Source organism: Exophiala spinifera, assembly GCF_000836115.1.
Source record: "Exophiala spinifera strain CBS 89968 unplaced genomic scaffold supercont1.6, whole genome shotgun sequence".
NCBI classification, from domain to species: Eukaryota; Fungi; Ascomycota; class Eurotiomycetes; order Chaetothyriales; family Herpotrichiellaceae; genus Exophiala; species Exophiala spinifera.
Genome location: NW_015622518.1, coordinates 336,159 through 352,399, shown reverse-complemented (window position 1 = coordinate 352,399; position 16,241 = coordinate 336,159). Strand labels below are relative to the sequence as shown.

General features: G+C 52.9%; 5 protein-coding genes across 5 annotated transcripts; 2 read left to right on the top strand and 3 right to left on the bottom strand.

Annotated features, from left to right (window-relative positions):
• Nucleotides 1–195: 195 nt before the first annotated feature.
• Nucleotides 196–822, top strand: PV08_08044 (uncharacterized protein; the record flags this gene model as incomplete). Its single annotated transcript, XM_016382370.1, has 1 exon — nucleotides 196–822. The coding sequence occupies one exon, from the start codon at nucleotides 196–198 to the stop codon at nucleotides 820–822; it is 627 nt and encodes a 208-aa protein (XP_016233073.1).
• A 2,718-nt stretch (nucleotides 823–3,540) lies between these two features.
• Nucleotides 3,541–5,222, top strand: PV08_08043 (uncharacterized protein; the record flags this gene model as incomplete). The annotated part of the gene is made up of 2 exons (XM_016382369.1): nucleotides 3,541–3,686; nucleotides 3,737–5,222. The coding sequence occupies 2 exons, from the start codon at nucleotides 3,541–3,543 to the stop codon at nucleotides 5,220–5,222; spliced, it is 1,632 nt and encodes a 543-aa protein (XP_016233072.1).
• Nucleotides 5,223–6,972: 1,750 nt separating this feature from the next.
• On the bottom strand, nucleotides 6,973–9,335 carry PV08_08042 (uncharacterized protein; the record flags this gene model as incomplete). The annotated part of the gene is made up of 3 exons (XM_016382368.1): nucleotides 6,973–7,686; nucleotides 7,807–7,947; nucleotides 7,998–9,335. The coding sequence occupies 3 exons, from the start codon at nucleotides 9,333–9,335 to the stop codon at nucleotides 6,973–6,975; spliced, it is 2,193 nt and encodes a 730-aa protein (XP_016233071.1).
• A 972-nt stretch (nucleotides 9,336–10,307) lies between these two features.
• Nucleotides 10,308–11,756, bottom strand: PV08_08041 (uncharacterized protein; the record flags this gene model as incomplete). The annotated part of the gene is made up of 3 exons (XM_016382367.1): nucleotides 10,308–10,563; nucleotides 10,639–10,888; nucleotides 10,943–11,756. 3 exons carry the CDS (start codon nucleotides 11,754–11,756, stop codon nucleotides 10,308–10,310), a joined length of 1,320 nt encoding a protein of 439 aa, XP_016233070.1.
• A 1,059-nt stretch (nucleotides 11,757–12,815) lies between these two features.
• On the bottom strand, nucleotides 12,816–15,552 carry PV08_08040 (uncharacterized protein; the record flags this gene model as incomplete). The annotated part of the gene is made up of 4 exons (XM_016382366.1): nucleotides 12,816–13,514; nucleotides 14,511–14,616; nucleotides 14,724–15,077; nucleotides 15,128–15,552. 4 exons carry the CDS (start codon nucleotides 15,550–15,552, stop codon nucleotides 12,816–12,818), a joined length of 1,584 nt encoding a protein of 527 aa, XP_016233069.1.
• Between the last annotated feature and the right edge of the window lie 689 nt (nucleotides 15,553–16,241).

The window sequence follows — 16,241 nt, the reverse complement described above, 5'->3', positions numbered from 1 at the left end:
GAGGAGGAGGAGGAGGAGGAGGAGGAGGAGGAGGAGGAGGAGGAACAAGAGCCCTTGACCCGGCGCGAGGTTTTCCTTCAGCGCCTGGCGGCCCTCGGAGGCGAGCCCCTGCACGACACGGCTGACGAGGTCGAGCAGGAGGAAGGTGTAGAGCAAGTGGCGGCGGGGGCGGCTACAGATTCATCATCTACTCAGATGACTGAATCTATAGCTGTGCTGGCGAGCTCCTCACAGCCATTGCCAGAATCTGTTGAAGACGTGGCCTCCGGCCCAAAGGTTGCCTTCCCTCCTGGACCTCTGGAGGAAAGTCTTGGTCATGGCCGACGAGGGTCTTCGGGATCTGCCACCTCCGCAACCTCCGGCCCTTCGTCAAGAAGTAGTCAAGATGACACCACTCCTCCAACATCAGCGTCGGGTTCGGAGGAAGAGCTCGACGATGAGTGCGAGGTCGACGTTGATGAAATCGAGGCGCCAGGCCCACACGACACAACCGGCGTTGCCCCAGAGCGGTGCGATGAAGAGACATTTGGAGAGATGATGGTGTGGGAGGTGGACGACCTCATCCATGGCTTTCCAATACCCGCCTCACATGATATGGCTCCCTCTCCGAACCCAACCACACCACCCACTCTGGTTCGGAAGGTCGTTGCCAGCCTCGTCTTGCAAGGGTGCCGCAGCCTTCCCACAGTGGCCACCGTGGCCGGCATCCAGGCATTGCAGTCCGGAGCAGTATTGTGCGGCTCCCTCCAGACGACTCTATTGAACCCACTTGCCAACGTGCTTGCACACTTGGCCGCGAGCAGAGCATCGCTACACGCGTGACGCAACCTCTTGTACTCTACACGGTGCCGACCATCCCCAGTGTGACAAGTATACACTCTTCCAACTGGCGGGACCTCCTGCACCAGCGCATTCTCGAGTTGGTCGACGCTGATGAAGAAGACAAAGGATGGTATATAGCAAAGAGAGTGGAAGGTATAAATTTGACGTTGGAACACCGCATCGCAAAGACACAATGATCTTGAGAGTATGAGGACGACGCCGCTGGGTTAGACAGAACCGGCAAATGAGACCACGAAAACTACGACGATACCCCCAAAGCTAAGTAATAGATTAGACACGCGAAGCAACGAAGACACGAAGACACGAGTGTATGAAAAGGTATTGAAAAGACACCTTGCTGGAAAACTTCTTTAACAAGATACCCATGTTTCCCTTTCCCAATTGAGATGTTATCTGTGATATCATGATATTGTTCAAGTATCTAAACAATGAGGAGACAGGCAACTGTCAAAGAGCAAACTGTACGGAGTACATTGGGGTTTTAACGGGACGAGGACAATAAGCAATGTGCAAACGTAGTGGCGATACCCTTAACAAGATTCATGGCCAACGAGAGTGGTTCTTCCCTACCTGTTACCAGAATGGCCTTGCTGACGGAGATCGTGACGAAGAATTCCTCGCCTCAAAATGCCTACATTTCAGTATCCGTGTTTGCGTATGGGATCTTCGGTTGAAGGTATGGTATGCAAGGAAGGTTTTGTCGATGTAAGGTCTTTGGAAAGTGTATTCTCCAGAACAATGCACACATCAATCGTCAGCCACCATTCGACGCGATACGCCCAGAAGTAGGGCAGTAAAAGTATTCAAGTTCGAGCTAGTGAGTACCTGCATTTTCATCTGCAGCCTGTGACATCGATTCTGCATTGCATGATGCAGTTCGCTTGAACCCAAACCCTGAACAGGGCAAAACGTTGACGATCCGCTGCGTTCGCATCTGTACGGTGGCACAAGAAAGAGTCGTACGAGGACCTAAAAGGCTCGCAGAACGTTCGCAAGTGACGGTTGTTGGAGGGGGAAAAAGACGTCTAAGCCGGGATGACGCCGCCTGAGGACGATCTTGAACTTGAAGAGCATGGGCCCTGGTGTTGACTTTGCACAGAGTATGGCGCGCAGATGGCGTCGGAGAAAAGATGAGTGGTCGATCTAGTAGCCTTTTAGGCGAGAGACGACCTTCAGTCAGAAGCGAGAAAGAGAGATGAATGGTCGCTTGGACAATCTCAGAAATGGACCAGGATAGCGCCATATTGGCGCGTTGTAGCTTCGAGCCATGCAATCTCCCACCCAGTAGAATCTCCACCTACATCACCAAACCGCAGTCTCACACCGTCTCAAACCGAGGGTGACGGGCGGGAGAGTTCAGAATAGTGTAGTACGGATAGGCATCGGTACGACTGTACAGTTCATGGTGGAAGTCCGGAAGACTGGAGAGAAGATTCCATCATGGCGGGTGGCGGGCGCAGGGAGACGCGAGGATGCATCATGGCCGACTCGAGGACTCGGTCGGACTCGAACTCGAAGGGTTGTCACCAGTAAATGAATCTCGTTTCGTGAATGTCCGTACAAGACAGAGAAGATACTGTAGTATCAGACAAGGGTACAAGATCCTTATCCATAGGGACAAATCTCGCCGTCGTGTTTCAGAAATGGAAACAAAGAGACTGTGAAGCAGGGACCGTCGAGGGTGAAGCGAGAGAAGAGATTGCAGAGTGAGAGGAAGAGGCATAGCGCTGAGGTTAGCTCCCGCGCTTGGGCTTAGGGGGCCTACTAATTCCCATGGCTGGTGATGCTCCAGGCTCTCCGGGCGCTGTTTCGGGGTGGTTTAGGCGCTTTAGGCGATGGCTCAGCGGCTAGAGGGTGCTGAGAGACCGTCCCCGACGCCACTGGCAGCCACCTAAAAGCCACCAAAAAGCCACCTGAAAGTTTGGTGGCCACCGCTGCTGTCGATCTCCATATTCTGGCTCTTGCTGTGGCTCGATGGGCTTGTTCACCGGGCCGACGAGCTGCTGTTTATTATCTCTAGACATGATACGGCGTAGCTTGATTTTAGAATCGCCCAGCACAGGAGTGGCAGGACTCCGTCAAGCTATAGTACAATACAAGTAGGAAGCTAGGTTAGGGATCAGGTCGACAGGGATAAGGGTGCTGGCTTCTGTCCTCCGGTCGTGCTGGAACGGCACCTGCCACCTCCACACACCTTACACCCTCTATCCACTCCATACGAGACTCTACACTGCAGCTGCGTTGTCTTCCTCGTCCCAATCGCGCTCTCTTTCATCCTCTCTGCGATCTGCTGCTCCTTTCACTTCTTTGGAAGCTCATCCTTTGTTGTTACGATCCCATTCGTCACAACCCAAGGGCCTTTGCACCTTCAGTCGCTCGTTTACTTGACTCACGCTCTTTTGCTCTCTCAATTCGCTCCTTTTCAGAGCCCAGTCCTCCGTCCTGTCGCTCTCACGCACTGACCCGACAGGTCAAAGCTTCCCGACCCTGAAAGACCCTGACCATCTCCATCTACACGTCCGCGGTCTTGCCTGGCAGCCAGATCGTGAGCGCACAAAAGTCCAGGGCTGGGAGGAGGATGAGTTCAGCATGAGCTTGGGAAAGTTGGATACCTTGAGCATATCTGGATTGGAAACCAATAATTGATTGCAACACTGCACCATACGACTGGTCCGACTCTCTGAATTTCCGGCAGGCATGTCGAAATACCTCGCGTTGGGCGCATTGGCCTTGCTGGCACCTTCGGTGTATGCGCAAAGTTGCATATCGTTGGCCAGTTCCCAAGCCTGTCGTGCGTTCAATGCCTCTTCGATTTCTACAGACTCGGATTTAGTCAATCTCTAGTGAGTCGCGTGGAATCTCTGCTGACTTGAGGATGTTCTAACCGCGATAGTCCTTTCCTTACCTATGTTAAAACGGTAGAAGACTTCGATACGCAACTAAACCAATATGTTTCCCAGCAGTATGTTCAGACCAAATATGTCAACATCTTTGGTTGCGACAACGTCACCCTGTCTAACACCACCTCGTACTATGCGAGATATACACGGAGTTTCATATGCAATGGCATTATACAAAACTCGAAGCAGGCTTGCGGCCTGTCCACCACCGACTCGAGCCCGTTGTGCGCCGACTCTTGCGCCGAATTCGCTCTGAGCGAGGAAGAGATCGTTTCGAGCAGCTTGTGTAGGGGTCGGAATAGTGACTATGCGGACGAACTCAGAGCAGACTTCACCAATTGCGCCTTGCCAGCCAACTCTATTAGCGGCAGCTGCATCTCAGGCGAAACGAACGAACCCAACAATTGTGGATTCGGCGACAACTTGATGGGTCTGTGCAACTTCTGTCGATCAAGCACCGAGAATGGTACCGATTCGTGCTGCTTCACCTCCAATGCCCAAGGCCGTTGTGAGGATGTCACTCTTCCCGTATTCTCGACAATATCCGGTCTGCTCTCCTCTACAACGAGTCCCACCTCTTCGCCAACCAGCAGCGCAAGCGCGTCTGCTGCCGCCCCTGCTGCCGCCTCTGCTGGGTCCCACAGTGATGGTCTTAGTGGCGGTGCTATTGCCGGCATCGTTGTTGGATCAGTTGTGGGATTCCTGCTCCTTTGCGGGCTCATTGCGCTTGCGGTCATCTGTTTGCGCCGCAGACGGAACCAGAGCACCGCAGGCAGTCTCCTCAATCAACCATCACCGCACAGGAAAGGTGGCCCAGGCTCGTCATCGTACCAACAACCCATGACCCAACCAGGCTACGAAGTTCTGCCCGGTGGCCGAGTTGCTCGCATGTCGGCGCTACAAGACGACCAGGCACCCGTGATAGGACCACGCAACAACTACACGTCGCACACCGATGTCTATGGCGGCAGCCCAGAATCCCACGGGAAGGGACTCGTCGCAGTCAAGCATGATGGATCTCCCGGTAGCGATTCACAAACCGGCAGTTCCCCTGATTTCTCGTCGCCTGAAGGTGTGGCTAGTGGTCAATCTGAGCAATTACCCTTCTTCAAGGATTACTATTCCAATGACGACATTCATCCCGGCGACAAGGTTTCTGTGCTGTGGGCCTATCAACCTCGCGCTGGTGACGAATTTGAGCTTGAAAGGGGTGACATGCTGAAAGTGGTTGGAATTTGGGACGACGGCTGGGCGACTGGAGTCCGGATCAACGACCGAGCCGAGGACTACGACGGCAAGCATAAGGTGCAGCGAGACAGTGGTGTCTCCAACGGCTCCACAAACCGAGAAGAATCACCCACATCATCGGGAGATATTAAAGCCTTTCCGTTGGTGTGTGTGTGCCTGCCGGAGGCATGGAAGAAGACAGTAGAGGGCGACACTGGCACAGAAGGCGGCGAAGGCCTCCCTCCAGCATGAAGGACGATATGTTGCCATCATGCTGTGTTTTACGACGACATGCAGTTAGCACCGGAGTTTTAGGTTTGACGGTTGTCGACCGACTGAGAGAAAAGTCCAAAGAGGCATACAGTACCTCGATAATACCAGTAATATCACGAACGCAAACAATCCCTCTTCACGTCGCAAGCCCTCAAAAAAATGCGTCCTCAAACGGCCCCGGCATCGACGAAGACGGCGCCCATTGTTCATGTTCGCAAATCATAATTTTACTCGACTGATGAAGTTGATTTCGTTTTGGTGGCATGTTCTGCTTACCCTTGTTTGATTCTATGATACCCCCGTTTGTGCATACAGCTTTCTTTTTTGGCATGACACTTGAAGAAGTGGATATTTGCCTGATGGTTTGAAGTTGGACAGGCAAAGAGAGATGAGATGAGAAAGATGGGACCTGGACCGTATGAGGGAGGAGACAGCGAAGATTGGCGTACCATAGCATACCATAGCTTACCACAACATAGCACTGGATGTTTGTAGCAGTTATGGCTATGGCCATGGCGCGTATCTTATGAGCAACAAGAACAGACTATTGGTGTTTTTGTCAATCGTAGATGTAGGAGTTGACAGAAGGAAAGTTTCGAGAATCGGGTCCCTTTGAGTATCTGAATATAAAGGATAGGAATAGCCGGAAGATGACGATGATAAGGATGTTGTTGAACCGAATTGAATTGGAATGTAGTGTATTAATTAATGAAGTCCCACCAGTACCAGTACCTAGGTTGTAAGGACAAGGGGGGGGGGGGTTATACTACATCGTTTATAGTATTAGTAGGTATACATATCCGCAAAGGCAAGTTTCTTTCCCCCCCAAAAATCAACTCCGTATTTGAAGACTCCTGGTTCCATGACACACCATGGTACCATAGAGATATAGGAACACAAAGACAGAAGAACAGATGGAGTCGCATGCATGCCCGCTGCGCCCGTAGCAAATGCACACACATAACCATGACACACCCAATTTTTTTTTTCCCCTCTACCAATTTCATTATCCGTTCCGTTTCCATTTCCATTTCCATTTCCATTTCCATTTCCTTTTCCATTTCCTTTTCCAATTCCGTCCCCAATGCCGTATGATGCCGATGCCGATGCCGATGGTAATGCTGACGCTGGTGATGATGATGATGATGATGATGATGATGATGATGATGCTGATGTTGACGATGACAATCCATAAAACTTTCTTCGTCTTTGGAGCGTGCGCTCCCCCCCCCCCCCCCCCCCCCCCCTCTGGGGGTGAACGGGGATGGGTATATTGTAACCGTACTGTACTCCTTACTCCCTATCTCATGCGTTCTGAAAGTCTCAATTTTCTAATTTTTCAATTTTTCAAATTTCAAATTTCAATGTCAAATGTCAACGTCAAGGGGTCGAAGGATACCAGGGTCCAGTGTCCTGATGCCCCTTAGTGTGTCATGCTGTGTCTCTCGCTGGTCGTTAGTCAAAGTCAAATCGTATTCGTGGTCGTTGGTCGTTGGTCGTTGGTCGTTGATCGTGGCCGGATTCGTTATTCGCCGGTCGCCGGTCGCCGGTCGCAGTCGTAGGTCGTACCAGTAGTCGTAGGTCGTAATCTTTTAGTTGTAGTCGTATTATCGTATTTGTGGTTGATCCTCCTGCTCCTCTTGCCCCTCTTCGTCGTCGTCGTCGTCGTCGTCAACAGGGAAGATTTAGACGAGCAATGGAGGGCTAAGCAAACCCGATAACTCCATCTCTACAAGCCGTCCCTGCTGCGACGGGACCCATGTCGATCAACCCACCCTGGTCGCACATGTAGAAGGCGTTGGTGCCGTTGCAGAAGATCTGACCGTTGGGCGTGCACGGGCCGGCGTTCTCGCGTATGATGGACCCATCGACGCACTGCATTCCGGCGGCCACGGAACCCATGTAGACGTAAGTCGTCGTCGTGGAGCTCGTGGACACGCACTGGGAGAATGTCGAGATCGAGTTGCACGAGAACGTGCCCGGCGTGCAGGCCGTCGGTTGAGCTGATCCCGTTGCAGACGTAGACGCAGACGTCGTCGTCGCCGTCGAGGTCGTCGAGGTCGCAAGTGTTGTTGAAACTGAACTTGTTGAAGACGAGGAAGACGAAGACGAAGACGAAGACGAAGAAACGGGCGTTGTTGTGGTCGTGGACGTGACGGTGATAACTGTAAATGACGTCGTCGTGGTCGAAAGTAGTGTCGTTGTAGTTGTCGTTGTTGAAGACACTGGCGTGGTCGTGATGATCGTGGAAGAAACCGATGTCGTCGACGATGGAATTGTAGTCGTGATGACCGTAGACGACGCCGTCGAGGTCGAGGGAGTTGTTGAAACTAGATTTGAAGATGACGACGACGACGACGACGATGATGACGAAGAAGAAACTGGCGTTGTCGTGGCCGTAAACGAGAGCGACGTCGTCGAGGATGGAATCGTAGTGGTGGTACTACTGACGCCAGAAGTGGTAGTACTCTGCGTGGATCCTGAACTCAGCGAAGAGCTCGAGGACGAAGTGGATGAAGCTGAAGTCGTACTACTTGTCGTCTCGATGATAGTAATGTAAGACGACGTTGATGTAGACGAGGACAAACTCGGACTCGAACTCGAACTCGAGAGTGTTGAGGTGATAGTGCTGCTGATCGTCGATAAAGAGGAGCTGGTGGGCGTGGAGGAAAATGTCGATGACGATGTTGAGATCGGACCGACGCTACTTGAAGATGAAGTGCTATCAACCGATGAAGATGAGCTGCTGGGTACAGAAGAGAATGTCGATGACGATGTTGAGATCGGACCGATAGTGCTCATTGTGGAGGTGCTTCCACTAGTTGTCGTGAATGCACTTGCGCTTGAGCTTGAGTCGCTGCTGGTGCTGGTGCTGGAGCTGGTGCTAGAGCTGCTGGAGCTAGTACTGGAGCTGGTGCTGGAACTGAGAGTAGAGCTAGAACCAGAGCTGGAAGCAGAGCTGAGGCTGGAGCTTGAACTTGAAGAAGCGCTCGTTGCGGAAAATGAGACGGGGCCACCTGTAACTACAATTAGAAAACCGGTAGTAGAAGGGAGTCCAGTTCCAGATAGGAAGAAACCAGTCGATGTCGTCGTTCCATTCGAGAAAGGGTATGGAGGAGTTGATGTCGTCGGTTCCAGAGTACTCGCATTCGATGTGGTGTAAAATTGGGCCGGGGTGGTAACAGAGATCTGGGTGGCAGATGCGGTCGACGTAGAGGAGGAAACAGTGTCGGTGCTGGAAACGTAAACCGCCGAGGTCGTAGTCGAAGCAACCACAGAAGCCGGAGAACTAGTACCAGTGTTAGAAGATGTCGATGTCGTCGCGGAGGCTCCAGATCCAGATCCAGCAGCGCTGGTTGTCGAAGAAGAAACTCCCGAAGTCGTGAATCCAGGTCCAGGGTTTGCAGCAACGAGATCCTGACCGTAGACAACATCGTTCCCGGGATCTGGAAAGACCACTTCACTCCCTTCGATGGTCGTACAGCCATTGTCCACGTTACACACAAACATGTCCGGGAGCTCCGACATTGACGACTGTCTCGTCCACAGGCCCCGTCGGTATTTCTGACTTGGGTTGCTGGCAATCCTGACGCGGGCACAGTTCTGATACATCTCCCTGTTGCCGGCAAGGTTGAACCAGGACCAAGAGAGCAAGACCGAGTCTGAGACCGGGGCGAAGCTGGGGATGGTGAAGTCGTACGTCAACGTAATGGGACACCCTCCGATCATTGACTTGATGACTTTGAAGGTTTCTCCATTGTCATAAGACAGCGACAGTTGGCAGGACCCGCCGTTGTGAACCGCCGTTCCGGCAATGCTCATGTTGTACGTGTTTCCGGCATAGTACGTGGCCTTGATCACATTCGCCTGGTCGTACGTATCGCTAAACTGGTAATGTTTGCACGAGAAGTCGGATCCGTCAGCCAGCAGGGGTGAAGTCATGGAATAGTCCTTGTCGTAGTATGGAACGTCCGGGTCCAGAGGGCTCCTGAGAGGATAGGGCCAACTCATTTGCATGTGCGCGTTAGTAAGAAGGGGGAGGCATGTTAGTAAGGAGGAGAGGACGAGTGTTGAACCTAGAGACGGTGCCATGGTTCGCTTGTGTTTGAGAGATGGAAGAAGGGGGAGGAGGGAGACGGGGAGAGTTGTTCAGTTTGTGGTATCAGTAGACTCAGGGAGTAGGGGAAAAAGGTGATCTTTCAAAGTAATAGATGAGTACTACAAGACAGTGGGAATATATCTCTCCTGAAAACTGTTCTTGTAGAGGACAAAAGATATAGAAAGCTCGTTAAAGGCAAAAAGCAGACATCGGTGAGCTTCTGCGATATGAATGAAGCTTTCATTTCTGTTTTCGGTCGATATCAACAAACCCACCAAAGGGCGCTATGGCCAGGCATGTTCCTTATGCTCATCGTTTTTTTGACAGCACAACTGCGCTGGTATGTGAGGTGACCGTGGAAGAAGCTCGTTCACAATTATTATTATGTTGGTCTGGATACAAAGTTGAGGTGTTTTGAGATGGTGCCCGATAATGGTCTGAGCGAAGGTTGCCGTTGGTGTTGCGGCCCGGAGACTTGGTCAAATCGGAGCCCAAGCAGCAGTCATCGCGCCCTGTCAAATAGCCGGTGGCCTGGAATTCTAGGCTCACAGACCCAGGAAACCGAACATCAAAGGTGCCTCACCTGGGCGACCGACTCACTAACCGGCGATGACAGGAGCTTAGCTTGTGACTGATCGAAGCTTTGCAGTTGTCGAAAGAGGGCATCGTCATCGAAATATTCCGGCGTCATCCACCCAAGAAAGGACATGGAGGAGTTTAAACTTCTCGGAGCCGATTTCCTCTTTATGAGGAAGTTTCATGAAGATTACTGGTGAGTGAGTTGTGAGGTGGTGTGATGATTCTGGAGCAGCAAAAGCAAAACACACTATTTGTGCTCAGCCTTGTTGATGTGGGCCCAATGCGCACGTGATAACGTGACGAGGCTGTGTCGAAAGCTTCCCTCCTCCCTTGGTTGACATCGCGTGGAAATAGATACACGCAGAGCCGACGACTTGTTTAAATTGCTATCGCATGTCGGCAAGCTGTCTTCGTGGTATCACATCCTCATCTGGGCTGTCCACAAGCTCCCTATCCCATGCCCATGACTTGGCAAACTCGTCGTCTTCCCACCCCTTTGGATCCAGCATCATGCGCACAGTGAACTCGCCCAAAACTGGTAGGAATTTCCAGGCGTGGCCCGACCCAGCTGTTGCTATGTATAAATTCACACATCGTGGATGGGGCGTAACAAACCAGCCTTCGTCCGGAGCCAAGGGTTCCCTATGGGGGTTGACAGTCTTAGAATCACGAGCCCTCACGAATGATATTTCGAGCAAAGACTTCTGAAGTACTCACCAGCAGAGTCGCAAGTGCTGGGGGACCAATTCTCGTGCTGCCTCAGGACCGAAAATCCCCGCAATCACCGTCGTCATCTCGTCCCTCAGGACCTTGGGGAGATTCTCCGGTGCAGTCCACTCGGCACCCTCAGCACTCTCGGGTGCGACGGAGATGTATGTCTGCGAGGCAGGATGAAACAGCTTATTGGCAAGTGGGATGTCCCGAATGAACTTCAGATAGCCATCTGGTGTCGGAGGCATGGTCTCCCCTGAGCCACGGTGCTTTAGTCGATGGCTTCAACTTGGGCAGCTCGGTGACTTACCTCGAGCAGGGTCCGCATCCCACAATACAGCGGGCGTAGCTTTGTATTTTTCCAACTGCTCTGAGGTCAGTTTCACCTTTGCCTCTATGATGGCGCCTGCCACGAAGCGCGGCCCGGCGTGCAGACCAGGGTCTTGAGGCGCGCTCTCGGCGAGGATTCGAGCAGTGGCGGCACCGGCACACAGCAAAACCTTATTCGCATAGTGTTTCGAGCCGTCAGTGAGCTCGACACCTTGACAACCTTGATCAGCAATCAGCAGTTTAGAGACGGCCTTGGACACGTATGATACGCCGTTGTCAACCGCCGCTTGCACGGTGGCCTCAAGGGCGTTAGCTGCTTCTGCCCAGCCGGCGTTAGGCTCCCACAGGAACTCTTCGACCTTGTTGAAGTCGGCGTGCTTGAAGACGCCGTTGAACATGGTCTGGACTTGATCTGGTGTCACGATCTTGGCGTCTTTGTTGATGCCCAAGCGCTTGAAGTTTTCCAACATGGCTGCTGCTCCGCCCTTGTAGGGTCGGATCGACAGCATCCCAGCCTCATGGTAGAACTTGCTCAAAAGTCGATCATTCCGCCAGATGTCGTGACTCCTCGCCGCCAGACGGCAGTAGTCGAGGTCTGAATACGCTGCGCGCACGATCTTGTTGATATCCGTCGACGCAGCTCTGGGCGATGGAAACGGCGAACAATCGAACACGGCTATACTGTATGAGGGATACCGACGGGAAAGGTGAAGGGCGGTTGAGGCACCAAAGACGCCGGCGCCCACGATGATGATCGAGTCCTGGGGCATCGTCTCCGCGGCGGCGCCCGACATGGCTGGACAATAGAGGGTGTACAGCGAGCCTCTGGATCGCCCTGATATATCTCGCAAAACGAAGTGGGCGACAAGGGCGTCGGGAACGATTGGCTCGGCTCACAAGCGTTGTTTTCTCATCTTCTCTCGTTTGAATCTCCTCTGCAAGGGCGCCGCCAATCACCTCGCCCGACCCCCGAAAGCCAGTGACACGCTCTGCAGACGTGAAGGACCCCAAGGGTCGCATTCACCCTGCTCCGGCGCGAGAACGAGGACTCTCGTCGGTGAATCCCCGTCACCTGCCATTACGAGCTGGTGACGCAGCAGCAGATCGCCCGCCCGTGTCTCCCCGACCTCCATGAGCCTTGTTTTCTCCTCGTATCGAGCTGATCAGAGATAGAGACCACGCATATCCGGGTTGCTGACGTGTCGCACCTGGCTAGCCAGAATCCATCGCCGCCCAGGGGGGACGCTCAAAGTACAAAGACGAGGCTCGCCTAGCAGGGTATAGGAATATCCTCGAGCCAGTCCTGGCTTCGGCCCCCGCTTCTCCTCCGCAGTACGGGGCCCGGAGTCAGGGTGACCAGGGAAGAACAACCCCAACTCGTGGCTACGGGTTCAACCCACGATGCCTCGAATGCTCGAATCAACTGTCAACCCCTGCCTGCCTCTCAACCAACACTAAGCTAGCTACGAGCAGCTTGTCGCACCCACTACTCTACGCTATGCTGACGGTATACGACCTTGACCGAGGACTCATTTCAAAGCACAACGTTCACCTACAAAGGCCTCGAATACCTATGTTGAATTATCCCATTTGACAGTCCTGTAAAGTGGTGTTGAACTGTCGATGGCTTCCTGAACTCCGACCGTCCTAAACCCGTGGTATCTTGCAAGGCAGCGTTCCTCGAGCAAGCTCTGATACGTAGCCCATGCACTAGCTGAATGTCCCATACCACCCTTCAAGGTCGGCAGAACTTCCAATCTTCAAATTGTTAAGATTGTTAAGTCTCCCCAACACTCACACCCCAGCTGTATACACCCCACCAAGTCCTCGATTGCTCATCAATCTAGCGATGCTCAACCTTCACTTGCCGCCGCAATGCCTAATGCAGATGTAGACCAGTCATTGGTCCAAGTACCAGCCTCGAGAAGAATCTCGTGCGCAGTGGCTCCCTCCCGAGCCGACAATTCTGGAGCTCGCCTGGATTGCCCGAGAATGACAGTGTCTGAGGTATATGTAGTTGTTGCAGGGCCCGCACGTGGCCTAGGATGGCCATACATGAAGTGATCATGGTCGTGGATGAAGCGGTTCATGTTGTAGGTGAAGTCCTCGGAGACATTGCTCAAGAAGTCCTCACGACGAGATCTTCTAGTACTGTCCTTGGACCGTCGCGGCCCTAGGGAGGAAGACGTGTGCTTCTCAAGCAACGCCGCCGACGTGCTGTACCTGCTCTGTTGCCTGCTAGAGCGCGCAGATGTCACGTCGGAGATAGGAGGCGCTGCTGAGGCAGTGTTCCCCTGTGCATGATGGCATCTCGGCCCCGAGCAATGGACATGGAGGTGCAGCTGCCAAAGTGCGTCTCTGGGTTTCGGTTGCTGTGCAGTGAGGATGATAGAGGAGAAGTCTTCGTCTTGATGTCTCATGTCTCTCCCTGTGACGAATATGATTTGGCCATCCTTGTGCCGGTTGTGTCTGATCTCCAGTCCACAGTGCTGCATCTTGATGGGAGACAAGTCTTTGGCCTTGGAGTCGTCAGGAAACGTCCGCAGAGTGTTCTGAGGCACGCAGCCAATCAGTCATTCAAAGTAGCAAGCTTGAAGTAGCGTAACCTGATTCTTGATGCTTTCTTGGGCTTCAGCACAAGGCTGTGTAGCAAAGGCAGGTCTGTAGCCGGAGTAGGATCAGAAGGCTTGGTAAGAACGAGCTTCCCTTCATGTTGATGTCTGCGTAGCCTCAGCTATATATACCTCTGCGTCCACACCCAAGTCGTCGTCTACCAACGTCACAGCCTAGCTCGCTTTCGGAACTGTCGAGGCATCCTGCTTGACCATGCCTTGCTGAATCTCTCACCCCGCAGTCCATTTGCGACGCCTTACAGGACAGGAAACGAGTGTCTGAACATCTTGATCATTTGCTCGGTGCGAGGCCAGGGAATTTGATATGGCTTTCTGTTTGGAGAAAACAACGCCAAAACCACTTCAAGTAAGGGCGATGGTCGCCAAGAGAGAGATTAGCTCCGAATCCATGTCAGAGAAGGAGAAAACAAGCAGGGATAGGGAGCTTCCCCGGTGCTAAAGGTGGACGTTGCACCTGAGACAGGACAGCTCAATTGGACACATCCCGCATCAGCAATACGAGAAGCACGGAGGGTTCCGGTCCGGCACGAACTCGCGACCGAAGTTCTTTGCATGGGCAGGTATCGTGCCAATTGCAAGCTGAGAACATCCCGTGTCACTCGAATGGTGAGGCTGATTGCATAGTGAATACGCGCTCACTACATTGCCGCCTACTTGGCCATTTCACCAAACCTGCTTGGAAACGCTGTTTGACAGACGTTGAAGGAAAGATGCATTATTGGTCTGTTCAATGTCTCCCAAGACTTGGAGTGTGTCGCTTCATCTGACCGATCAGCCATCCTCACTTCAGGCCATTACGGATGCCTTTGAGCGGTTGAAATCCAAGTCGTACAGTAGACTGTTGGACTGGAGACCCGCTAGCCGCGATCAGGAGTCCTTCACAACCCGTCGTCATCTTGCCACTTGATGTCTTACATTCTGCTGGTGACGCTCGAGCTGATCAACCCTGGCGAATCCAGTCGTATTGGTGCAGCCTGGGATATTACACTTGTATTTCTTCTCATGTTTAGCCATGTGGGCTCTGCCATGAATGAGCATCAGTATGACAGTATCCAAGTATTTTGTGATAGCAAAAGCGAAGCAATGGAAGAAGAAGGGACGAAATAACTTCAGGTCAACATTGCTCACCTGAAAGCCGAGTTGCGCTCAAACACTACCAACGTCCTGTCATCGCGGAGGCCACCTTTGTCGCACCGGTACCCATAGGGGCAGACATGCTTCCCTTTGCCCCTGGACAACAACTCCTTCGAGCCACTGGAGTAATGCACTGGTGTTCCAGCACCAGCGGGCGTATATGCGTCCGACATGGCTACTTGGCGTGGGGATTGGTAGCTGAGGGCGGAATGGGAAACTGATCCGGCGGGAGTCTGAATTTTTGACGCTTGATGGAAGGGCAGATTCCACTCTGGTTGCTGTAATGGCCGGTTTAACCAAATTTCTTCACAGCGATTGCTGACCTTGGCGAGCTCGGTTGACAAGACTCTGGGGATCATCAGCGCACATGTTGATCCAAAATGGTCTACAATCCATACTGCAATAAGTGATGCTTTTGATGAAGAAATGTCACGACCGATGTGTCTGAGAAGTCATCATCTTTGGTCACACTTTTTATATAGCTTTCGATGTAGTCGGAAATGTGCGGACCGTTGGTCAGAGAAACCGCTACTTGAGACAGCACCCCAATCACCTGAGTGAGAAAGGTGCCGAGGGCTTCAAGTAGACAGCTGCATGGGTCAGACTCAGAACTGCTCCAGAACAAATCTGCAGTTGCCGCGTCTAAGTGGGCGTGTGAGACAACGTCGGGGGAAACATGGCTCTGGCTTGCTGACTTGGCCTCAGCAAGAGCTTTCAGAAGCTGCAACTGTACAGCAGCACCGAGTTCGGAAATGTTGTTCGCAGTTGTTTTGGGACTGTTGGACGCGTGGGAAACAGTCCGGCGAAGCTTGTCCTCAGACATGCTGTCGGGGGAGAAGCACGGTGTGGGTAGACACCACAACGACGAGCTGTGGCATCGGAGGGACTTGGGAGAGAGAAAAGAGAGAGGAGAAAAGAAGGCTACACTCAACGAGGCGAAGGAGTGATGCGGAGGGCAGGACAGAGCTTTTGTCTGGCAAAGCCTGCAGAGTACGATCTCCACGAGCTGTGCAGCCCAATATACTCCTGCAGGCCTCCCAGCCCCAAGACAGGTGCCCATGGTATGCGAGGCCTCACGGTACCAAGCTTGGGGTCCAGTCCTTCAGACCCGGGTCGCCCATTGGAGAAGACTAGGATACACGCAATCCGAGGACGCCAGGCGTACTGTGACCTTGTTGGAACTTGGTAGTGAGGCGAAGACCAGAGGGCTGAAGGTCGATTCAATGGTGTCTTGTTCTGCAGCCCCTCACTTTGACCCTGTGTCAGGCTGTCGAGGTAACGGTCGCCCCGGACTCACCCGTAACGAGGCAGGCGATCACCGAGCCTCTTCGTATCCATTGGGCATCAACTCGTATTCTGTCTCAGCGATGACTGTGGTGGTTGCCTTGACGCTGCGCTCGTTGGCAGTGCGAACAAGGTGTCGTTCGTCCCCGTTACTAAAGTACCAAGTCGCCCATCCATAGTATCCGCGCGTTCCCAGCAGGGGCGGCCCGTCTCCTGCCCCCACTTCGG